The 24,466-nt window shown below is 51.8% G+C and overlaps 1 protein-coding gene across 7 annotated transcripts in view; it reads left to right on the forward strand.

Annotated features, from left to right (window-relative positions):
• Window positions 1–24,466, forward strand: part of MRTFA (myocardin related transcription factor A) — a 145,079-nt gene that overhangs the window by 113,979 nt on the left and 6,634 nt on the right. For 5 of the 7 annotated variants that reach the window (XM_037160648.2, XM_037160652.2, XM_053662015.1 and 2 more), the window contains 10 exons: window positions 9,821–9,876; window positions 12,357–12,432; window positions 13,298–13,459; window positions 15,872–16,047; window positions 16,429–16,560; window positions 18,716–18,969; window positions 19,214–19,385; window positions 20,435–21,451; window positions 22,388–22,549; window positions 22,883–22,943. In XM_037160648.2, coding sequence (XP_037016543.2) covers window positions 9,821–9,876; window positions 12,357–12,432; window positions 13,298–13,459; window positions 15,872–16,047; window positions 16,429–16,560; window positions 18,716–18,969; window positions 19,214–19,385; window positions 20,435–21,451; window positions 22,388–22,549; window positions 22,883–22,943 — 2,268 coding nt within the window. The remainder of the gene's footprint in view (window positions 1–9,820; window positions 9,877–12,356; window positions 12,433–13,297; window positions 13,460–15,871; window positions 16,048–16,428; window positions 16,561–18,715; window positions 18,970–19,213; window positions 19,386–20,434; window positions 21,452–22,387; window positions 22,550–22,882; window positions 22,944–24,466) is intronic. The other 2 variants (XM_053662012.1, XM_053662013.1) reach the window with 2 other exon arrangements.

A 24,466-nucleotide genomic window follows, 5' to 3' on the forward strand; every position in this document is an offset into this window, starting at 1 on the left:
AAAATATGGGTCATTCTTTCTGCAAGAGAGTTGGCTTATATACTTAATTTAGTGCCACGGAAAAGGTAGGAATACCCTTCTAGCTTGTGACTAAAGAGACAACAACCAAATGTAGTGTGTAACTCTTGGTTCAATCTTGGATTGAGGGGGGTGGGAATTTAGAGAGCTACAAAAGCCATTTTGTGGGAAATTGAGGAAATTCAAATAGGGGCTATAAGTTAGATTACATTATTGAATTAATAATAATTTTCTCAGATGAGATAAAGGTATTTAGTTATGTAAGAGAATGTCCTTATTCTTAGGAAATGCATACTGAAGATTTTAGGGATGAAATGTGATTGTTATCTGCAGTTAACTTTCAAGCGATTCCATAAACAGCAAAAAATGTGCATGCCTGTGTGCAAATGAGAAAGCGCGGCAAAACAAATACAGCCAAAAGGTGCCTGGCAAATCTAGGTCAGAGTTACAGGGCTGTTTGTTATTTGCTCTTTCAGCATTTGGGAGTTTGAAAAATTCAAAATTAAAAGGAGGTGTGGGAAGGAGAGAGCATGTGAGTTCAGGCATGGGGTGATATGAATATAAGCCAATTAGCAGGTATGTTTCTGCTTGTTTTATCTTTTTAAAGATTTTATTTATTTATTTTCAGAGAGACGGGAAGGGAGTGAGAGGGGGAAAAACATCAATGTGTGATCAGTTGCCTCTTGCATGTCCTCAGCTGGGGACGTGGCCCGCAACCCGGGCACATGCTCTGACCAGGAATCAAACCAATGACCTTTTGGTTCCCAGTCTGGCACTCAATCCACTGAGCCACAGTAGCCAGGGCTGCTTGTTTTATTTTTTAACATAAAGCATCAGGTTGGAAATAACTGTCCCAAAGCCCCTCCATTCAGTGTGGTCTCCTTTGACACAGCCCAGGCAGAGTTATTGGGTGCTTCATTGCAGCCTTGCAAGGGGAAGAAGCTGACTCCCCACTTGACCTTTTTTTGTAGGGGTAAGGCTCCTTTTTTCTTTTCCTGGTGTCTGGCTGGAATTCAACAATTATTGTGTAAAAGTTTTCTATCTTGCCAGGCTGCCCTTTCCTCTGGTCCCTTGGCTCGTGAGAGCAGGTTTTGTTAGGGCCTTTTTGGTCCACCTTCATTGGCATTTTCAGGTTAGTGACCTCTTTAGCTCCATGCATGAGGCAAAAGGAAACTCAGGAAACTCACCACTTTGTCATTCTTCATGTTAAACTGCTTATGTTTGTTAATATACAATGTGCAGAGTTTTTAGTCATAATTAGTGGGAGGAATAGAGAAAAGTATGTCGGCTACATCTTCCCAGATGCGGAAGTCCCTACAGTATAATACATTAAAGCTCTTCATGGGCTGGGCCCTGCCTCCCCCTCTAGCCACACTGTCCCCACGTGAACTCCTAACCGTATCAGACTACTCATAGTCCCTGGAAATTGTGCATTTTCATACCTTCATGCTCTTGCCCTTCCTCGGCCTCAGATGACCTCCTGACTCTCTTCCTTGTGTCTTGTTGATTCTGTTTTGTTCATTTGTAATTTCTCTGTAAAATCTACCTGGACAGTTCACATACTTCCCTCAGGCTGAATGTAGGCTGCAAGTTGCCTCTTCTCTCCTATGTAGTACTTTAAGTTACCTCTGCAGTTGTACTTGCATATTGTATTGTGATTGTATATCTTTTTTCCTAAGCAGATCATGAGCTGCCTCTGAGGGCCGCCATTGAGGGCTGGGACCCCATCCTGTTTATCCATGTCCTCAGTGACTAGCACAGTACCGTGGGTCCTCGAGTGACATTGCTTCATTCAGCATCATTCTCTTTTAACATTGATGAGATGTTGTAGGAATTGAACTTCTTGTTTATCCTCATTGCTTTAGAGAGAGAGGGGAAGGAAGAGAGAAAACGTTGATGTGAGAGAAACACGCATTGGTCACCGTGTGTGCGCACTCGGACCAGGGAGCAGACTCATGACCCAGACACACGCCCTGACTGGGAAGCAAGCCCACAACCCCTCGGTTACGTGAGGACGCTCCAACCAACTGAGCCACACCAGCTGGGGCAGAACTTAACTCTTATTTACATCAATTAGCCTGTGGTAAAATTGAGTTCATGAAACGCTCTTTCTCTTACAGTTGCAGAATTTGTCCATGGTGTTAAGTGAGGACTCACTGTGGTTACTTAACACTTGGTTATTGGATAGAGGGATTGATGAATGTATTTCTAGGTGCACACCTAGGTCGTTGAGTAAATCTGTCCCCCCCCCACACACACACACACAGCCCCTGCTGATGCACTGAGTGTGTGCCTGCTGTGTCTGCAGTGGGACAAAATCCAGCAGGCTTGCCTGAAAGAAGGGCTCCTTGGCCCATGGCACTCTGTTGGCCTCTGTCAGCTGTAATATATTCATAGCCTTGAGTTCCTCTGAGTATAGAATTGATGGAGAGCTTCTAGAATAGTATTTTATCGAGGATGAGAACCATTATTTCTATTTCGTCAGCACTGAATAGACATTCAGACCCAGGCACCTAATAAATATTTCTTAATGATAATGATTAGGAAATAAGTCTGGATGGTTATTGCTCTTCTTCCTTGCTAGATTTATTTCCAGAACTGCTTTGTGGATCCTAGACTTTCACTTGCTTTCACACTTAAATGTATCTGGGCCAGTGGTGGGGACGTGCTATTAAATGTCCTAAATTAATATGATAGGTTGGTTTTCACGGCTCCTTGTACCTACTCCTCAGTGCTAGAGTTTATTTTTTAATTTTTATTTTATTGATTATGCCATTACAGTTGTTCTGTTCCCCCCTTCATTCCTCTCCACCCTGCACCCCCCCACTCCTACCATTCCCCCCTTTAGTTTATGACCATGTGTCTCAAGTTCTTTGGATTCTATATTTCCCATACTATTCTTACCCTCCCCCCTATTTTCTATCTATGGTCTATGCTACTTATTTTCTGTACCTTCTCCCTCTTTCTCCTCCCACTCCCCTGTTGCTAACCCTCCATGAGATCTTCATTTCTATGGTTCTGCTCCTGATCTAGCTGTCCTTTTAGCTTGCTTTTGTTTTAGATGTGGTTGTTAATAACTGTGCATTTGCTGTCCTTTCACTGTTCATATTTTGAACTTCTTTTTCTTAGATAAGTCCCTTTAACATTTCATATAATAAGGGCTTGGTGATGATGAACTCCTTGAATTTGATCTTATCTGAGAAGCACTTTATCTACCCTTCCATTCTAAATGAAAGTTTTGCTGGATAGAGCAATCTTGCATGTAGGTCTTTGGATTTCATGACTTGGAAAACCTCTTTCCAGCCCCTTCTTGCCTGTAAGGTCTCTTTTGAGAAATCTGCTGACAGTCTGATGGGAATTCCTTTGTAGGTGACTGTCCCCTTATCTCTGCTGCTTCTAGGATTCTCTCCTTCATTTTAATCTTGGCTAATGTAATGATGATGCGCCTTGGTGTGTTTCTTCTTGGGTCCAACTTCTTTGGGAATCTCTGAGCTTCCTGGATTTCCTGGAAGTCTATTGCTTTTGCCAGATTGGAGAAATTCTCCTTTATTATTTGTTCAAATAAGTTTTCCACTGGTGGCTGTTCCTTTCCCCCTTCTGGTACCCCTATAATTCGATGTTGGAGCGTTTAAAGATGTCCTGGAGGTTCCTAAGCCTCTCCTCATTTTTTGAATTCTTGTTTCTTCATATTTTCCTGTTTGGTCATTTTTTCCTTCCTTTTGGTTCACTCCCTTGATTTGAGTCCCAGTTTCCTTTCCATCACTATTGGTTTCCTGTGCAGTTCCCTTCATTTCAATTAGTTTAGCCTTCATATGTTCCTCTAATTTGTGACTAAAATCAACCAGTTCTGTGAGCATCCTGATGACCAGTGTTTTGAACTGTGCATCTGAAAGTTTTGCTATTTCTTCATCACTTAGAGTTATGGGCTCTGGGGCTTTGAGATCTTCTTGAGCCATTTTTGATCTGTTCGAGCCCATTAAGTATGAGGAGCAGAGCCTTAGGAGCGGGGCGGGCCTCCATGGTGGGGGGTTGCTGGGTTGTGATGCTGTATGTGGGGGCGGGGTCAGAGCAGGGAAATGGCGGCCGTCTCTGCTGCCTTCCGCCACTGGGACCCTCTCGGTCCTGTCTCACTGCGCACTCCCTCGCTGGTCTATCTGCGCAGGAATGCGGCACCACATTCAACACGCTGCCCAGCGCCCTTGCCAGATCCGCGGGTCGCTCACTGGGTCACTCACTAGGTCCGCCCTTTGCAACCCCACACCAGGGATCCACGCGCCTGAGCCTGTCTGACCGAGTTTTCCTGTGCAACCCTGCTCTGCCAGCTGCTGGTTTTGCCCCTCTTACCAGTCAGGCTGAAGAATTCGTTGTTATCGGACTTCCGAAAAGTTCAATTTTCTGTGTTCTGGCTGTGTTTTCTGTTGCTAATATTTTGTTGTCTCTAAACTTGGTTGTGTGAGAAAGCACGGTGTCTCCACCTATGTCTCTATCTTGGCAAAGTTCAGTGCTAGAGTTTGAAAAAAGATTTTACATATTTATTTTTAGAGAGGAGAAGGGAGGGAGAAAGAGAGTGAGAAAAACATAGATTGGTTGCCTCTCAGTTGGTACATGCCTCATCAATTGGTATGTGCCCCGACCAGGGGACTGAACCCACAACCCAGGCATTTGCCCTGACCAGGAATCGAACTGGTGACCTTTCTCTGTGCAGGACAGCATCCAGACAACTGAGCCACACTGGTGTGGGCCTCAGTGCTACATTAAATCAAGACCACTGGACCCCAGTGCTCCTGCACAGTAAGCCTCAAAGCCTGTAGACGCACTGAGCACAGCTTTGAGCTCCCCTTGGAAGTGATGGCAGTACAGTTTGTCCTTCTCATCTCCAGGTTCTGCATCCATGAATTCAACTAACTTTGGGCTGAAAATCTTCCAGAAAATAATGTTACGTGGTTGCTGATGTGTACTGTGTAGTTAGGCCTATGGTGGTTGTGTCTGTGCTGAACAGGTACAGACTTTCTTTTCTTGTCCTTATTCCCTAAGCAGTGTAGTATAATGACTGATTTACATGGTATTGAGTATTATTAGTAGTCTGGAGATGATTTGAAGTATAAGGGAGGCCCTGGCTGATATGGTTCAGTGGATTGAGTGCTGGCCTGGGAACCGAAGGGTCACTGGTTGATTCCCAGTTAGGCACATGCCTGGGTTATAGGCCAGGTCCCCAGTAGGGGGTGTGTGAGAGGCAACCACACATTGATGTTTCTCTCCCTCTCTTTCTCTCTCCCTTCCTCTCTACCTGAAAATAAATAAAATCTTAAAAAAAAATTGAGTATACAGGAGGATTGCATAGGTTATACGCAGACACTGTGCCATTTTATACGAGGGTAGTTTGGTGTCCATGGGGCATCCTGAAAGCAATCTCCCACAGATACCGAGGGATGACTGTGTATTTTCAAAAACAAAGTTAAAAACATTTATTTCCTTTTAGTTCACAGTGACCTCATTTAAGTAATGGAGCAAACGGGTAAGGGGATAAAGAAAATACGTGCTGGAGAGAGGGAACAAAGTATTAATGGGTGGTTTTAGCCAGCCAGGGGCGGGGCCCACATCTAGAACTGAAACTGTGGTTCAGAACCCATACCTCCCAGCCACTTCTGTGCATTTGACTTCCTAGGGGAGCTTGGTTGTTTTCCTTTCAGGACGTGCTGCGCACTGCCCTTTGCTCACACAAAGCCGTGCAAGTGTTCCAGCAGAATCAGCTCCTGGAGAGTGGGAGTGAAGGTTCAGAACTGCTTCCAGCGCCACAGATGTATATTCCTATAAACTGTACACACAGTTCTAGGGTTTGCAGTGGTCTTGGGGGGCTTCTCTTTCTGGGAAAATGAAATTTCTGAGTAATAGCCTGGCTACTCTGAGAAAACCATTAAGGTGGCAAGGAGGAGGGAGGTGGCGGTCCAAGAGGAATGTCGCCTCCTGGTCAGGCGCATTTATGGGTTAACGATGTATCTTTGGGATTTTTCCACAAGTAGCAGAAGTTTAAAGTAAACCCTATTTTCTGCTCTGCTGGCCTGCCTTATGTTTCATTCCCTCAGCACAGAAGCTTGAGGCGACTGCCATTTGCTCCTACATCAAGAGAGCCCAGGGCTTTTCTTTTTATCACCCTTACATCTCCTCCTACCCTCTGCAGCTGTGGCCTTGAACAGAGCTGGCTGGACACTCGGAGGGATGCCCTCTCAACCCCACAGCCCAGGGTACCACAAGCACTGACTGTCCCAGCTCCGGTCTGTACCCACATGAGAAGTGCCTTATAGGACTCTTTACAGAATCCTGAAGGACGAGGGGTCATTACCCCCTTCATCTATTACATTTGCTGTTGAATTGCTGACCTTGCTATAAGAGAGCATAGTTAGAAATGGGGAGGGGGTGGGCAGAGGAGAGTAATGGGGGAAAATAGGGACAACTGCAGTTGAATGACAATCAAAAAAGGAATGGGGAGGGCAGCGCAAAGTGAAGGGGCTGTTCAAGGACTGGGAGAAAGTGGCACAGTTGTGAGGAGGTTTGTTTGGAGAAGGAAGAGTGGGAGACAGAGCTGGCCTGGGTTGTGGCCCACCACTCAGTGAATGACCTCACAGCCTGCTGCAGTGTTGGTTTTATCACATATCAAATTAGAATACTGGTTCCTACTGTGAGGAATTGTCTTTTGGAATTGGTAATCCCCATCTTGAATTCTTCTCTTGGTCCTCATTTTCAGTTCTCTTACCAAGCTCTGAGCAGCTAGCTCTTGAGTTCCTCTGGGGTTCTCATTCCCCTCCCAGCTCACCTCCTGGCTGCCCCGTAAGTCCCACAGGGGGCCCCATATTTTGAACCATGGCTTTCTGCGCCTGCAGTCACTTTAACCCCTCTTCTGAACCTTCCTTACACCTACTCGTGCTCAGTACTGTGGCTGAGCTGACCTTTCCACGTTGCGTGCGTTCAGCCCTACCTCAAGGCAGTGTGTGTCCTTGAGGCCTCCTTGCCTCCCCATCCAGTGGGGTCATTCTTCTCTACTTTTTGAAGAAGTTAAGAAACCAACCCAGAGGAGTAGAAAGAACTCTAACCTGAGGGTGAGACAGTTAGGTTGTAATCCTAACCCTGCCATTAGCTAGTCTTTCCTGCCCTTCCTGAGTCTGTTCTTATCTGTAAAATGGAATGGTACCTACCACATAGAATCTTTAGGAAAGTTAAATGATCTAGAACAGTGCCTGCCACACAGCAGTCTCTTCCTTGCTTTGATGTGAAAACTTTCTTAACTCAGTTATGGACACTACAGCCAAGTTCACCTGCCACGTATCCCCAGTAGTGCTGCATCATCGTTCTTGTACACGAAAACGATACGCTCCCCCTCCATCGAACTCCGGACTTCATGGCTTGTTTTTCTACAAGTTGGATCTATGCCTTAGCCCTTGGGACAGCCGGCGCAGGTTGTGTTGGCAGCAAGCCGGCTGGGTGTTTAGACGGAGGGTGTGCGACTGTGGTGCAGAAACTAGCTGACCTGTGTGGGAATCAAACCCACGATTCCGCCCAGTCACCATGTTTGATGACAGCAGCACCTTCAAGGCATCACTTGCTTCAGAGCACGTTCTCATTTGACTCCTGTGAGAGTTCTGAGAGGTGGACAGATTCTCACTCCACAGAAGAAGAAAATGAGACCCCCAAATAGTCATACCCTGTGGCACCCCAGTAGTAATTGGTAAAACCCAGGACAAGAATATGAATGCCTTGGTTTTCTGTCTGGGACTTCTGTGGGGTTTTGAACCCAGATGACGGCCCCAGTACTGGCTGTGCAGGGAAAGTTGGTGCGCTCGCAGTCTCCCTGCTCTCCTGCCGCACGTGCACTTTGGGTTGGTTTCTTTGTTCAGTGACTCACTGGGTGAGTTACGTCCTGGGTGCTCTAGGCACTGGGGGTACTGTCAGAAGTGGAAGAAGTGGACAGAGCCCCTGCCCCACCCTGATGAAGCCTCTCCTACTGGCAGAAGGCTGGCAATACACAAATAAGGATAGTTGCAGTATTGCTGTGAAGAATGTCAGCTGGTGATGAGTGCTGTGGAGAAAAATAAGGCAGAAAGGAAGCTGGGGTTGGGTGGGTCAGACACTGACTTTTCTTTTTTTTTTTTTTTTTAATGAATTTTATTTAGTTACTTTTCAAGTACATTTTTTTTAAATCTCTTTCTCCCATCCCACCCCCCCACCCCATCTCCCCCCCAGACACTGACTTTTCTTTCTGATTCTTTGTACTTCTTGTCTTATCCATGTGGTAAGTTCTCCAAGGAGAGAATAAGGCTATGAATGCATGCCCTGGTCCATCATGCCTAGTACAGATTTCTACATATCAGGGCTTTTGGAGACTGATTTTGGAGTTGAACCATCCTTACCCAGTAGAAGCAGGTGCAGGGGCTGTCTGCTTACCCACTGAGATGCCCAAGACCTCCCCAGAGCAGAGTTGGGGTAGTCTGGATGGTGCCCTCATGCTCTAGTGGGTTGGGGAGGGAGCCTGTGCCTTTTTTTTTTAAAGAGAACATGTTAAATCTAGAGCTCCCCCTGCTGTTAGAAGATGGGGTGGGCTCTCAACTGATCTTTTAAGGTAGTTTCTTTTTAATACTAAGATTAAAAACAATTTTTAAAAAAGTATTATTGGGACATTTGGAACTTTGTTCTGGGACTGCTATTGCTGAAGCCCAGCCCCCTCACCCCCTGGGCGGGGGCTGGGGTTGGGATGGAGGGAGGAAGTACAAAGGCCCAGGCAGGATAGGGTCATATCTATGCTCTTGCTACTTTTAGCATCTCCCTACCGCTGCTCTTCTACCACAGCCGGCAGCCCAGCAAAAGTTATCTCCTCTCACAGTTTCACAGCTGTTCTGAAATTCTAGGGCCGCAGAAGTGAAACTAACCACTGTTGTAAATTTCTCTTTTATTGCTATTGTTCCTTACTTGAATTGAGTCAGGCTTTTCACCCTCTTATCCTTAGGGTGCCCCAAGTCATCATTTGTCCCTATAGCTGAGTTTCTGACACAGAATTCTTGTCCTGGTGCCATATTTGTAGAGGGTCCTATTTGGTCTCCCACCCTCAGTGTTTGTTGTTTGCTGAGTCCAGAGCTGTGGCCCCTTGGTGGTGGCCTCAGAACAGAGTGGAGTCCTTGACGAGGGCTGCAGTGAGCCCTGCCTGTCAGCTGCTGGTTGTGTGTGTGCACCAGGGTCAAACATACAATCTCCGTGAAGTTCCTTTAGTCCTTAGAGATGAAATTCAAGTTAATTTTAGCAGCACTATTAATATCAGCTGAAGTGAAGGAGAAATGGCACCCAAGTAGACATGTCTGTTTGTTTAACCGATCCATTCAGTTTGGTCACTTTGTGGTTTCTCATGAGGCTGAAGTCAGGCGGATCTGCCGTGCAGCTCTGACCCTCCCTGAGAGCGAGGGGAGGCCCAGGAGCTATTCTCAGAGATTGGTCAGTTAATGAGGATTGTACCCTAACAGTCCAGCTAATGGGCCCAGGATATTTTTTAAAGTTATATTTGATGGGTTCACTTTATGAAGCCCAACCTAGGTCAGGGACTATTCCTATCAGGAACAAATAACCAAAATCATTTTAATGGGGTAGCTGAACCATGAAGACATACTCTTGCTTGGGTGCCACTTTTTTCTTCATTTCAGCTGATATTAATAGTACCACTAAAGTTAACTTGAATTTAAGATGTCTTCTCCACAGTAAATTGTAGCAGTAGACATGATGCTTCAGTAATAAAGTAATTTCTTCGTGATTCTTTTCCCAACAGCTTTGAAAAGTCCAGCTGCGTTTCATGAACAGAGAAGGAGCTTGGAGCGGGCCAGGGTAAGGCACTGTCTTCTTCTCCAGAACCTCTAGCGAGAGCATTGTCCAGGCACCTTGCATTGCTGGTTACGCTCCTTCCCGGCTTACCTCCAGGGTCAGCCCTGGCCTCACAGTTCCAAATAGAGAGCTCTCCGTGTTCTAGCTCATCCCCACCCCTTGCCATCTCCCAGAGTGATGCCATGGAACACGGAACAGGACCAGAGTGAGTTTTCTTCTTTACCACTCAGGTTTAAGAGTATGTAGTGATCACTGATCCTCCCTCCTCTTGCTTTGGAGACCACTTGTATTTTCCCATTTTTAATTCCACCTTAACCACTTGTAAATGTTAGGACACGACACTAGCCGTGGTCCCTCCATGGCAGTGGCTGTGCTGCTCACGCCTTTCAGGATGGGCATTCACTGGTCTTCATGTGTCCTGAGCCGCCAGTGTCCATTCGAGGCTGTGGAAGCAGAAGCTGGGGCCCCACTCTGAGCCCAGGTTCATGCTTCACACCTGGCTGCTGCTGTCCCTCCTTGGTTTCAGTTCCCTCAGGAGCCTCAGGGGAATATTCTGCTGCCCATTGTGGGCCGAGATTAGGAAGTTGCCAAAACACGCTTCCCCCTCTTGCTCCCTGCACTTTGGTCTTTCACGTAAAAGACAAGGGAAGAGAAGCTCCCCAAGGGAGGACCACCGGCTGAGGTATCCTAAGACCCACAGCTCTTTCAGAGCTTGAAATGTTTATCTTCAAGGCTTTTCTTACTGCCTTCTCTTTAAATTTATTTTTTTAATGTTCTGAGGAAAGTCATGATTAATTCTTAGAGTGAACCAAAGCAATAACAAACTGTACTGTTTTAGTGCTGTGAGTGTCGGCCAGTACAGCGCGGGTAGAGAAGGAATGGCACTGTCTGCACCCCAGCCCATTTCCTGGCTGCTTCTCCAGCAGGCAAGGAGTAACTGTGAGCCAGTTAAAGCAACTACTATTTATTGGGCATTTAAAAATATTTTGCTTACTTTTATATAGAGGGGAAGGGTGGGAGAAGAGAGGGAGAGAAACATCAATGTGTGGTTACCTCTCATGTGCCTCTTACTGGGGACCTGGCCTGCAACCCAGGCATGTGCCCTGACTGGGAATCGAACCAGCGACCCTTTGGATTGCAGGCTGGTGCTCAGTCCACTGAGCCAAACCAGCCAGGGCTATTGGGCATTTTTATATGTGAAAATATATCATTTTCTTGTTTATGCTCATACTAGCTCTTATGAATTAGGTATTACTATCTTTATTTTATAGCTTTAGCTCAGAAAGTTTTAAGTAATTTGTCCAGCCAGCAAGTAGCAAAGCTGGGACTCACTCTTTGGTCTGTGGACTCCAGGTTTTTTTTAATCAGTACTGTACTCTGTCTTGGCTCTGGGCACTGCCCAGAACTTCAGGTAGTTTAGCGAACATGCCATCCTCTGAGGGCTGTGGAGATCTGTAGCATCTAACACCTGTTTTAGCATCTTCTACAGCAGCCAGACCACTTTTTCTGCCCTCTGCCCATGGGGTGGGCAAAACCTACCCCCACTTTAAACCACCTCCTGGAGGGCTCTGCACTACCCCAGGGCTGGCACTGGCTGTCCAGTCAGAGCCCATGCAGCTGACGGGGGCCAGCAGGACAGAGCAAGGCCTTTTCCTTTGCTGCATGCAGTGTAGCCTAATGCTTTATTTTTTATTTCTGCCCTACCCTGCTTTACCTCATCCTGTCTTTTCCTCTGCTGGTCTTGAACCACGGATGGCCTTGAAATATGGTTTGAAGTTTTTCTGGCGCAGAGGTTAAGAGCCCAGGTTCTGGTGTCAGATGGATCTGGGGCCACGTGAACATACTCTAACAGGAGCGCCAGGCAGTGGGGGCGGTTCTGGGACTGGTGACAAAACCGTTTAGTTTGCTTGGAGCCTCAGAAATGAGGAAATGTGGACCTTGGACTTTGAGGAACTGGAGCTATGACACCATGTATCAAAATTAGTGTTCTTCTTGGTAGTCATTCAAAATGAATGGAAACTGTTTATGAGATCATAAAAAAATTTTGGAAAATAGATATAAAAAACTATATTCAGTATGATTACAACTGTACAAAATCAAGTTGTCGCCTTTGTGGAAGAATGATTATAAGCAAATATCCCAAAATATTAGCAGTGGATGATTAAAATATTTTATTTTTACTTTTTAATTTTCCATTTTATTTGATGAACATATATTACTTTTATGACAGTAAAAGTAATAGACTTAAAAAATATATATCAGTAGTTTGACCTCAGAATAACAAAGGTTTCGACAGATGGCTGGTGCCCTTGGCAGGTGCAGCTGGAAGTGGATGGGGCCTCCCCAGGCCTCAGACCCTGCCATCCCTGGGCTGAGGTCATGGGGGCTGCAGAGGTGACCAACAGCTACAGTCCTTCTTGGTCTTTCCATGCCATAAGCTTACGACCTGGGTTTGATAGCTTCTTGGTGTGTTTTTTCTGTAGACAGAGGACTATCTGAAACGCAAGATTCGTTCCCGGCCAGAGAGATCGGAGCTGGTCAGGATGCACATTTTGGAAGGTGCGTTATAATGCAAATGCTTCTAAACCCTTGTGGTCACTGCCTGTTCCCTGCTTCACCACCCACATCTCTTCTTCCCTTTCCTATCACTCCCATTTCTGTAGGCGGTGGGTGAGCCGGAGCCTCGGCTCGGTGAAACGGCAGTGCCGCGGCCGCCGTCACTGGGCTGTGGGAGTTCCCAGAGAGTCACAGTCGCATTCTGTTGGGTCGGCTTACCCCTTTCTCCTGTGGCCATGTGGTGGCTCTGGATCTCCTCTCTTGACACAAAGTTCTTTCCTCTAAAACCTGTTTTTAAAATGCATTTGCTTTCTCTTTTCCATTCATTCATTCATTCATTGATTCATTCATCCATTCAATCAGCATTTACTTGAGCACCTGTGATGTACAAATAAGATCATCCTAGACATACTCGGCCTGGCTCCAGCTCCTGCTTCTTTCTACATTCTAGTGAAGGAAGGATTTTGGCTACTGAAAGCAGTGTGAATCTGCCCATTTTTTGCTGTAGTTTTAAACCACCTTTGGGGTTGGAAGAGAACCTTCCTAGTCTGAACCCCCACGTTTTGCAGATGAAGACGCCGAGGCCCAAAGCAGGAGGGTGAATTGCTCCCGTAACACAGAGCTTGAGGGAGAGTAGAGACCACTGAACTGTCATGTGTGACCACACACTGACTGCTCACAGTGGGGGCCTCTTCTTCTGTCCTTGTGAAACTTTAAGTGGGCCACCCTTTACTTTACTGCCTGGGATATGCTTTGCATTCTGATAGCCTCTGCTCCTTCCTCAGAGGAAAGGAGAGGTGCTCTGGGGTTCACAGGGCAAAACCAGATCCATTCCTACATCCTGCACTCCATTCTCTCCCACGGGCAGAGACCTCGGCCGAGCCTTCCCTTCAGGCCAAGCAGCTAAAGCTAAAGAGAGCCAGACTGGCCGACGACCTCAACGAGAAGATTGCACAGAGACCTGGCCCCATGGAGTTGGTGGAGAAGAACATCCTGCCTGTGGAGTCCAGCTTGAAAGAAGCCATCATTGGTGAGGAGGCCCCAGACACCCTGTGTGGGCCTGCAGGCCAGATGCAGGGGGAAGGCCCTCTGCGTTTCTTGCCCTTTGACTTCCTGCTCTGACTTGGGGAACTGAGGTGCAGAGTGTGAGAGCCTGTTATACAGGTTGTCTTAGCTTGGGATAGTGCCGTGCCAAAATGGCTAAGTAAATGACAAAGAGGCCTCTGTCTACCTTCAACTCTGGGCTTATTCTTCTCCCACAGGGCTGAGGGATGTCACGATCTATGTATGTGAACATGCAGAGGTGTCACAAATTAGAAATCTGTACCATACTGCTTGTTTTTATTAATGAAATCTCTTTTTGGCACCTGGCACTTTCCACAGATGTTTTACTTTTGAAATATTGATTGATTCAAACAGTGTGCTTGGTGCTAGGACCACAGCCCCACCAGGCAGACCGAGCCCCTTGTCCTTCCAGAGCTTACATCTAGAAGCAGACACAGGCAGCTAAAATAGGCAGAAGCAAGAGCCGTGCTGGGCGGCACACACAGAAAGGGCCCCCCACCCCTGCCCTGACAGTGGGGTGCAGTGTCAGAGGAGGCGACAGCCAAGACTGGGGCTGCAGGGTGAGCAGGAAGTAAAGTGCATGCATGGGAGCGAGGCAGAGGAGGATGCGGAGCCCAAAGGAGAGGCAGAATCCGGGACGGGCAGGGCTTCCTGTGCCACGGTCAGGTGGTCAGACACGTTTCCCTTAAATTCGGTGAGTGCTGGTACAGACATGTCTGCTTTGCAACAGTGGGCCCCAAACCTGAACAGACAAGGCTGTGTGTCCCTGCCCTTGGAGGTAGCTATGGGTTCAGGGAGAGGAGGCTCGACTGCTCCCACCACAAGAGTTAGACTTTGGGCATGGCACCGGAGGGGAGCCACAGGAGTGGGCCCCAAAGCATGGCGAGTTGTGCCCTGAGCCCTGGGTCAGAGGACACTGTGCACTGCAGACGGTGGTATGACAGGGCAGGAGGCAGCCACCATGCTGGCCGGGGGCAGGTGTTCCCTGGGCTCCTGCCAGCCCTTGTAACTCATGGCTTTGCCCTGGCTTCCATCCCATCTCATCTCAGTGTTTTCCTACCCAGGTCCGCACCACACTGCACAACAGCCCCCAGTTTACAGGCCAGCGTTTGGGCTGAGGTCAGTTCTGGCTTCTCCAGCCAGCAACTTCCATTCCCCGCGTGCACTGCGCGTGTGCCCCTGCCGGGACAGATGCGAGGGCTGTGAGCCAGCCTGGCCATGGGCACACCTGGCTCCATCACCACAGTGGGCTGGTGGAGGGACAGACTCATGGGCTTCCTTCCCAGGCCCCAGGAGAGGAGAGAGCCTCAGGTCATGGCCCTGGAGGGAAAGAGTCTGCTGGGAGAGTTGCCGGCTTATTCTTGCTTCTTTTCTGTGGTTTTGCCACCATAGCAGATTTGCAGGTGTGGCTGACAGCTGACCTCTGTGCCGTGGTCACTGCCTTGGTTCCTCTGGGCGGGCAGCGGCCTGGTGCAGAACTGCTTCCCCCGACAGTGCTGAGGTGGAGGTTGTGACGTGGGTCTTTGGAATTGCTCTACTTGTCCCTGTTACCATCTTGCCTTTTCTCTGGATCCTGGGATTTCCCAACTAGGACCCTGTTCCTCCTGCTCCTCCTTCCCAGCCTGGCCCCAGCCAGCCCCAGAGGCACCTGCGCCATGTCCCTCCCAGCCCAGGGTGGAGCAGGGCAGGTGGTTTTAGCCTTGAAGGATGGGTTTTCTTCTGGTGGTCTTGGGTCTCTGGGAGTCACTAAGGGTAGGTCACCATCTTTCTAATGGTCCTGTCTTCTCACCTGGACAGGCAAGTGTTCCTTTTCCAAGAGGCTACCCGGACCGCTCCTGGTTGTTGTTTAGGCAGCCGGCGGGGGAGCCGCTGTTCTGAGGCTGTTACCTGTGCCCCACAGGTCCCTCCTACTGACTCTGAGCCCTCACTGCAGGGTCCACAAGCCTGTGGGGAAGAGGAGAGTTTTGTGTGCAGCCACAGGATGGAAATAAAGTACTTTTAACAGCAGGGAAACTGAAGCAGAGGAGGTAGCAGGTTGGAGGGAGGGAGTGGAAAACTTTCAAGACTGACTGCAGTGTAGAGTTAAAAGCAAGAGGTGAAAGGTCAGGTCTTGCCTTGCCCAGGGGAGCACTGTAATGGGCTAGTGGGACTCTTTCCAGCCTTAGTTTTGAAGTCGTGGTGATGCACTTTTCCTAGAGCTCTTTTGGACCCACCACGCAGGTTGGCTGCTGGTCTCCCTTCTCCTGTCTGCTGCTGGGCTGGGGCCGGGGAGCCGAGGGGGCTGGGCTGGCTGGGACAGCCTCCAGTTGGTGAGCAGGGCCCCTCTTCCCCTTCCCTGGGGCCTGAGGTGGACTCTTATGCTGGCTTTGACTTTCAGTGGGCCAGGTGAATTACCCGAAGGTAGCAGACAGCTCTTCGTTCGATGAGGACAGCAGTGATGCCCTATCTCCCGAGCAGCCTGCCAGCCATGAGTCCCAGGGCTCAGTGCCATCACCCCTGGAAGCCCGAGTCAGCGAGCCACTGCCCAGTGCCACCTCTGTACCCCCCACTCAGGTGAGCTGGCCTACTCCTATGGGCCCCAGACTTGTTGGGGCTGCCCAGTTTGGGGCCCCTTGCTTGGACTAGGTGAGATGGGGTAGGAGGGGGTGTTGCCCTGGTAGCTCAAGAGCTGGCTGCTCCAGGGAAGGGACATGTCAGCAGCAGGTGGCCATTCCAGCCAGCCCGTGGTCCCAGGGAGGACCCTGGGCCCCCTGTGGTTCATAAGCCTCCTTGGCCCACCCCGACCACCCTCTGTCTCTCCCTCTTCTAGTTCCCTTTGCCCCAACAGCGATGGCACCTAAGGAAGTGACTGTCACCCACCTCCAGGCAGCGCAGGACTGGATGCACTGCCACCTGGAGATGGCTGTGCCCCCCTCACTTCCCCTTCTCTCCCAGGTTGTGTCTCAACTCCCAGTGGGCCCAGATTCTGGAGAAACGCTTTTCCTGGCGGAGCAGCCTCCTCTGCCCCCCAGCCTCACCAACGGAACCACGGTCCCCACTGCCAAGCCCACCCCCACGCTCATTAAGGTACTGTTCTTCCATTGACTGTTCTTCCCTCCCTGTGCCCCTCAGCCCGGCTGTGACTTCGTCCCCGTGTGGGGACAACTGCAGGGGGTGGGGTGCATATCTTTGCTCCCTGGTCAGGGCTTAGCAAAGGTCACCGAGGTAGTGTTCAGGTGCCTCTAGAGATCCTGGCTGTCGCAGTGACTGCCCCCATTCACCGAGCACAGCTGAAAAGTAAAGTGAGGGGCCCAACGTCACTCAGCTGGCGGTGACAGGGGTCTGTTCTCATTCTCCTTTATGGCCCGACCTGAAATTCCCGAAGGGGCTGTTGGGTTTGCCGTCAACCCCATGGGCACCAGGAGTGCTGTCCGGTCCTCCCTGCCCTGTAGAGCCCCAGCCTCTGAAACTAGTTTGTGCTCCTGCTGGGCAGGTTCCCGCCCTTCCCGCCCTGCTCCCCTGTCTGGTCTTGTTCTCTAGTCCCCCCAACACTCCCTGCTCTGGTTGGGAGTCTGGTTGTTCGTGGTCCTCTGCTCCTGTCACTCACAGCCTGAAAGCTGGCCAGGTTCCTGTTCTCTCACGTTAGCTGAGCTGATGCTGCACCTCTGGGTGCTGTGTTTGTCTGTGGGGCTCCCTGATACCCCCACCCCTCCCTGCAAGGGCCCCACCGCTCAGCCCGCCTGCCTGCTTTGAGGCTTCCCGAGTCCCAGAGGAAGCACCAGCACCCCCGGCCTGGCCCCCAGTGCTCCAGAGTGTTCTTCCGGCTCCGGGCTGCTCCCTCATCAGTGGGTACTTCTCTTGCCCTGTGGTCTATTCCTGACTGGCTACAGATGTTAGTGTTTCCCCTAAAATTCCTCCCTCACACTTGCTCCTCGTCATATGACCCATGCCTGCCTTTGACCACCACACATTTGAAAGTGTATGTTTGCGTGTTCGTCTTCACTTCCTCTTCTCTGGGTCCGGCCTCAACCTCTGTGGGCTGGCCCCCCAGCCTCACCGGTGAACCCTCCTCAAGGGTCCCTGCCTGCTTTCCCGGGCCTTTTTCTGTGGCTGCTCTTCCCTTGGCTCCTTCTGCTCCTCCCTCTCTGTGGGGTTCTCCCAGGCCCGGCCCTCAGCCTCTGTCCTCCGCACCTACTGGCCCCATTGCTCTCTCCGCAGCCTTACTCTGGGTCCCCTCCACTGCCCGTCTCCGTGCACGCAGGTGCTCTGCCAGCTTCGTTGTCTTCTTGCTCTTTCCATGCTCTCTGGCAAAACCAGAATCTCTTCCTGACTCCCACAAAGTAACCGCCATTGTCATTGCTGCCAGAGCTCAAAGTTGTAAACCCTTGAATTGCTCACCCACCACTTACTCCCGTCGTCCACTCTTCCTCTAGTCCGTCTACCCAAACCTTTGCTTCAGTCCCCATCGCCACTGAGTCATGACCCCAGCTGATTTTATACCAAGTCCCCACCCTTCCGTCTGGTGCTCTCGGCTCAAAAACCTCTAGGCTGTCCACAGTCCTGGCCTGGCATGTCCCCGCTGACGCTTGCCCTCATCCAGCTCTACCCTTCCTGACAGCCACAAGCCTCCTGGGCACGTCCCGCTACCCTTCAGGGTCAGTCAGGTCCTCGGTGTGCCAGTTGGGGGTCTTCGAGGCCCCTTTGGTGAAGGAACAGAGGTTTTAGAGTCCTGGGTTTGGGTTCCAGGTCCCCTCACGTGGCAAGATCAAGGTCACTGTGTGGCCTCTGGGCCTGTTACCTCATTTTCAAGTGGACTTGCCAGTCCCAGTCCAGGCAGGATTCCTGCAGGTCTGTGTGACGTGGTCTCTGTAACGAACCTGGTGTGGGTGGCATAAGCTCCAGAAACCAGCTCTTTTAACCTCAGTGTCATGTTCACTCTGCTTGGTATGACAGTGACATGTGCTTTTGATTGGTTTTCCCTTAACCTGGAGGCTTCCCCCTCATTGCGCCTTTGCCAAGTGTTCAGTGTCCTCCTTGGGACACTACTGGCCACAGATGAGGCCTCTGCTTTTGGAGGGGTACGGTCCAGTAGGAGGAGAGGGGGACTAGGCAGGTGGGTGACGGTGTCTCCTCAGAAGCCACTCCATTGCATTAGGGTGGCCACCAGCCTCCCACTTGGGGGCCTCCCTCGGAGAGGCCTAGGACTGCCCCCTGACGGCCCCTTCATCTCCTGTGCCCTCAGCAAAGCCAACCCAAGTCTGCCAGTGAGAAGTTGCAGCGTAGCAAGAAAGCCAAGGAACTGAAGCCAAAGGTGAAGAAGCTCAAGTATCACCAGTACATCCCCCCGGACCAAAAGCAGGACAAGGGGGCGCCCCCCATGGACTCCTCCTACGCCAAGATCCTGCAGCAGCAGCAGCTCTTCCTGCAGCTGCAGATCCTCAACCAGCAGCAGCAGCAGCACTATAACTACCAAACCATCCTGCCAGCCCCACCAAAGTAAGAGCCCGCCACAATCCCCCCTCCCCCCATTCCTGCCATAGGTGCCCCAAGACAGGCAGATATCGGCCAGCTCTGGGGTGGGTGAACCCCAGTCTTCAAGGATCCTTTGTCTGGACCTTGCAGGAATAGTCCCCAGGCGGGGCCTGTGGGCAGACCCCTCATCCCGGGCCACCTCTGCTTGGCCCTGGGGAAGAGGGAGGAGGAGACTTGCGGGTGCTCACTCCTGTCTTTCTTTCCTCAGGCCGGCAAGTGAGGCTGTGGGAAGCAGTGGGCCCCCCCCAGTGCGCAGCCTTTCCACTACCAGTACCGGCTCCAGCTCAGGTGCCTCCGGGCCCAGTGGGCTTGCACGTCAGAACAGCACCTCACTAACTGGCAAACCGGGGTCCCTGCCTGCCAATCTGGATGACATGAAGGTAGGTGGTCACCCGAAAGTTAGGGAAAGCAGCCCCCTCAGCATCCATGGTCATGGAAGGTGGAGCAGAGCTCCAGATTCTAGTCTACAGCAGAGGCACCTGGCACCTGTTCCAAGGCCTGCCTGGCCCTGGTCATTGCTGACATCAGCCAGCATCTGTCCAGAGCCTGGGGGCTTACCCAGCCCTTGTATACCTTTTCTCTTCCTCGGCCTCTACAGGGCAGTGTGGGAGACAGGGTAAGTCCCCCCAGTTACAGATGAGCTAGCAGGGGTGTCTCGGGAGGTCCGGTAAGGGGCAGAGCCAGGACTCAGACCTGGGGCTGTCGGCTTCCCACACCCGCCTTTCCCACCCTGCCAGTCAGCCCCAGCCTCCACCCTGCACACCCCTACCTGATGGGCAAGTGCTGAACCTGCCTGGGAGGGGGGCAGCGCATGCTCGTATGCCAGGGCCTTGGAGGGGTGGGTCGTGTTGGGGCCTGGCCTGTGTCTTCCTCCCGGATCAGAAGACACAAAGGGTTATGTTTTCCCTTGAGAGTTTGTCCTCTGAACGAACCCTCCCGGCCTGCCCTGCATCATGCCCTGATCGCAACAACACACCGAGGTCTCACGGGGGCTTCAGAGTCCATCAGACCTGGATATGGCTCCTAACTCTGCCGCTCATTAGCTCTGGTCTTGAAAAAGTTATTTTCCTTCTGTGAGCTTAATGTTTGTATCTGTAAAATCCAGTCGGTCCATTAAGTGTTCATTGAGCACCAGGCATCATGCTAGGGCAGGGGACATCTGAGGGCATGTCCTCAGGTCTCTACGGGGGTAGAGAACATTCTGACTAGGCTGCTGCTGCGGTGAGGACAGGGAAAGGGAGCAGGCCGGGCCTGGGGCATGTGTCTCGCCCTTCGGGGCTGTGGGAGGGCCGAGGGACTGATGTGGCGAAGTGGCCAGTGAGCCTGAATAGACGAAGCCTGAGAGACATGAGAGCCTGTCCTCTGACTGTCCTCTTGCCTGGACCCAGTTCCCTGCATCCCCTGCTGCCCTGACTCCACCCTCTTGCAGGTGGCAGAGCTGAAGCAGGAGCTGAAGTTGCGGTCACTGCCCGTCTCAGGCACCAAGACAGACCTGATTGAGCGCCTGCGTGCCTACCAAGAACAAGTCAGCCCTGCCCCAGGAGCCCCCAAGGTCCCTGCTGCCACCTCCATCCTGCCTAAGGCTGGCGAGGTCGTGGTAGCCTTCCCAGCGGCCCGACTAAGCACAGGGCCTGCCCTGGTGGCAGCAGGCCTAGCCCCAGCAGAGGTGGTGGTGGCCACAGTGACCAGCAACGGAATGGTGAAATTTGGCAGCACGGGTTCCACGCCCCCCGTGTCTCCTACTCCCTCAGAGCGTTCACTGCTCAGCACGGGCGATGAGAACTCCACACCTGGGGACACCTTTGGAGAGATGGTGACATCTCCACTGACCCAGCTCACCCTGCAGGCCTCGCCACTGCAGATCCTTGTCAAGGAGGAGGGTCCCCGGGCTGGGTCCTGCTGCGTGAGCCCTGGGGTGCGGGCAGAGCTGGAGGGGCGTGACAAAGACCAGATGCTGCAGGAAAAGGACAAGCAGATCGAGGAGCTGACTCGCATGCTCCGGCAGAAGCAGCAGCTGGTGGAGTGGCTCAGGCTGCAGCTAGAGCAGGAGAAGCGAGCCCAGCAGCCTGCCCCGGTCCCTACCCCAGCCCCGACCCCTCTTGGTGTCCCAGTGAAGCAAGAGAATAGCTTCTCCAGCTGCCAGCTGAGCCAGCAGCCCCTGGGCCCTGCTCAACCCTTCAGCCCCAGCCTGGCAGCTCCTACTACCCACCACAGAGACCCTTGTGCCCTGGTGCCCCCTGCGGTGGTGGTGAAGCAGGAAGCTGTGCTGCCTGAGGCAGAGTCAGCCCCTGCACCCCAGCTGCTTCTGGGCCCACAGGACTCCGGCCTCATCAAGGGGGTTGCACCTCCCACCATCATCACTGACTCCACAGGGACCCACCTCATCCTCACCGTGACCAATAAGAATGCAGACAGCCCTGGCCTGGCCAGCGGGAGTCCCCAGCAGGTACGTGGCTGTGGGCAGGGGTAGAGATACAGGAGTGTGTAAAGGTGCTTCTAATGACAGCCCCGTGTACCAGGAGCTCCCATGGCTGGGCGAGTTAGACTTGTTTCATTTTAACTTCCCCTTCAACCCTTCAGAATGAGGGATTGTCCTCCCTATGTCACCAAAGAGGGTATTAGGACCTGAGACCGTTAAGGTACCTGTTCATGACCCCGCAGCCATAAGGGTGGAGCCGTCAGTGGCTGCAGACCTCCTCCAGCTGTTGCCATCAGAACATTTCTGCACCCCGGCAAAGGGCTCCGGAGCAGCCCCCTAAGGCCAGGCCCACTTCTGCCTCTGCTTCGTGGGTGTGGGACGCCCCCCCCCCCCCCCCCCCGTGAGGGTCAGGGAGCAGCTATAGGCTCAGCTCTGTGGTCCGGGATCTGGGTGTGGTGGCGGGGGGGTGGGCACTGAGTTGAACCTGGTGAGTTTCACTCCTCTCCTTCCCCTCAGAGAAGCCAGCTGTCCCACACCACAGTGTCATTGGCAACTGGCTCCTTGCTGCCGCTGCTACCCTCACAGCCCAAACTTTTGACCCAGTCGTCTTCCGGCCTTGTGTGGCCCCTCAGCCCTGCAGAATTCTGGGATGGAGGGGACAATGACAGGAACCAGGCACCTCAGGCTGGGAGACAGAAGCCCTGAGTAGCCTTAGGCAGAAAGGGAGGAGAGGGGGAACCAGCCCAGAGCCCCACCCTCTGCAGGGTCAGAGGTCAGGGCCTCCCTCAGCCCGGATCCCTTTTCCCCAATGCCTTCTGTGAAAGCTTTCTGAAAGCCAGTGCAGCTGGCCAAGTGGGCCCGGCCTAGAAGGTGGGCACCTCCCTGCCTGTGCTCCTTGTGTACAGTGCCCCGGGACTGCTTCCCTCCCCCAGCTCCTGCTTCTCTCACTGTTCTCATGTCCAGCCCTTGTCCCAGCCTGGTTCTCCAGCCCCTGGCCCACCAGCCCAGATGGACCTGGAGACCCCGCCACAGCCTGGCTTTGGGACCCCCACTTCTCTGCTGAAGAAGGAGCCGCCTGGCTATGAAGAAGCCGTGAACCAGCAGCCCAGACAGCAGGTGAAGAAGGTAGGCTGAGGCCTGGTCAGGGTGGGTGGCTGCCTAGGCTACAGGGCTGGGTTCCCACAGTGCCCCCAAGCCCAGCTGGAGGATAAGGGTGGGCGGGAACCAGTCTTGTAAGGTCACAGAGGCCTTGGGAGAGGCCTCGGGCCTTTCCAGGCAGGTGTGCCAGGGCCTGGTCCAGGGGGGTAAGTGTGGGCGCTGGAGCCTGAGCTTAGGCCAGTGGGCTCTCTGGGTCTGGCTGCCAGCCCAGGGGCAGAGGGGAAAGGGTGTATGCCCTGATCCTGGCTGGGGGTTTTCTGTTGTAGATTTTCACTTTTCTCTCCTTTTTTTCTCCCACAGGAAAATGGTTCCTCAAGTCAACAGATGGATGACCTGTTTGACATTCTTATTCAGAGTGGAGGTAAAGTCTAGACCCCTGAGTGGCCTCCTCCCCTGCCGCCTCCTCTCTCCATAACTTGTCTCCAGCCCTCACTGGGTCGATTATTCTTTGTTTGGTTATTGAACACTTAATAGGCAACAGACCTTGAACTTCAGACACAGCAAGGGCTAAGACACCCCACCTCCAGGGCTGTGGCAAGACCCTGGGGGAGGGGAAGTGTAGCCTCAACACTCCTTTGCTTTACTCAGACCCACTGCCTGGAAGGCACTGTCCCTGCAGCCCTGGGACATAGCAGTGAGCAAAATAATGGGATATAAATGACAAAATAAATTATATCACATGAGATAGGACTAAATGCCATGAAAAGGGGGGAAGGATCTTAGGTGCACGGTGGGTGACCTGTGAGCAGGTACGGTAGTCAGAAGTCAGGGAACGGGCAGATTGTGAGGCCTCGTGGGTGCAGAGTGGAGGTGCTTTGACTCTGGATGGTGCCAGAATGCACTGAACAGCTTTGAGCAGAAGATTGTGGAAAGGCAGGAGCAAGACAACCACTGTAGTGATCCAGGCCAGAGGGCAGAGGGCAGGTGCTGGGAGGCAGCAGCAAACTGGAGAAGCACGGAGTCAGAAGTCAGGGTCTACTGTGGAGAGCCAGTTTGATATGGATGAGGAGTGTGGCAAGAGGACAAGAATGTAGCCAAGGATGGCATCGAGCATGTCAGCCTGAGTCACCAGGATGCAGCTGTGTGACTGGGGGGAGCTCCAGTGGGGTGTGTGGGGCCGTATAATGTGCAACCTCAGTTGGGTTTGTCCCAAGACTGGAGTTGTCATGCACACAGCCCAGGTGAGGTCTGGGGTTAAGGCAGTAACTGGGGAGTTGTTGGTGTCTAGATTGGCAGTCAGAGCCATGAGGCTGGGTGAGCAGAGAATGAAGCAGAGCTGGGGTCACAAGCAGATAAGGCTGGCCGAGGTGGGGAGGGCACTCCTGAGGGTGAAGGCCCAAAGCCAAGGGCTGCTGATGGGCAGTCAGGGAAGACAGAGACCAAGATCTGGTGGCTATCGGTGACCTCAGCCAGGGCACTACAGTGGGCAAGTTAGTTGTAGGTTGAATAGGGGCTAGCAGGTGTGAGAAGCAGCAGGTTTGGAGAGCTCTATGCAGAGGGCTTCCTGCAAAGGGGAGCAAAAAAAGGCAGCATGTTTGCATGCCAGTGGGCCAACCTGATGGTGTGGGGTAGGGGGACCCGAGTGCAGGGAGGGAGGGCACAGGGCAGCAGAGCAGGGCTGGCGTCAGGTTGGAGCACGGGGATTTCACAAGCGACAGCAGGCAAGGAAGCAGGAGTGTGGAATTTCTCTTTTAACTGCTTTATGTCAGTAGAGAGAGGGTTAAGTGAGGTGGATAGAATAAAGTGAGAGCACAGACATGAATTGTACACTTTAAAATGGTGAATTTTACTTCAATTAAAAAAAATAGCTCAAAACGTGGTCACTGACTTTGATCTTAGGGAGACTCCCTGGACACTGGGGTCTGCAGTGGGACCTGAGGTCAA

Source organism: Artibeus jamaicensis, unplaced genomic scaffold (genome assembly GCF_021234435.1).
Source record: "Artibeus jamaicensis isolate MK-2021 breed Jamaican fruit bat unplaced genomic scaffold, CSHL_Jam_final contig_233, whole genome shotgun sequence".
Lineage (NCBI taxonomy): Eukaryota > Metazoa > Chordata > Mammalia > Chiroptera > Phyllostomidae > Artibeus > Artibeus jamaicensis.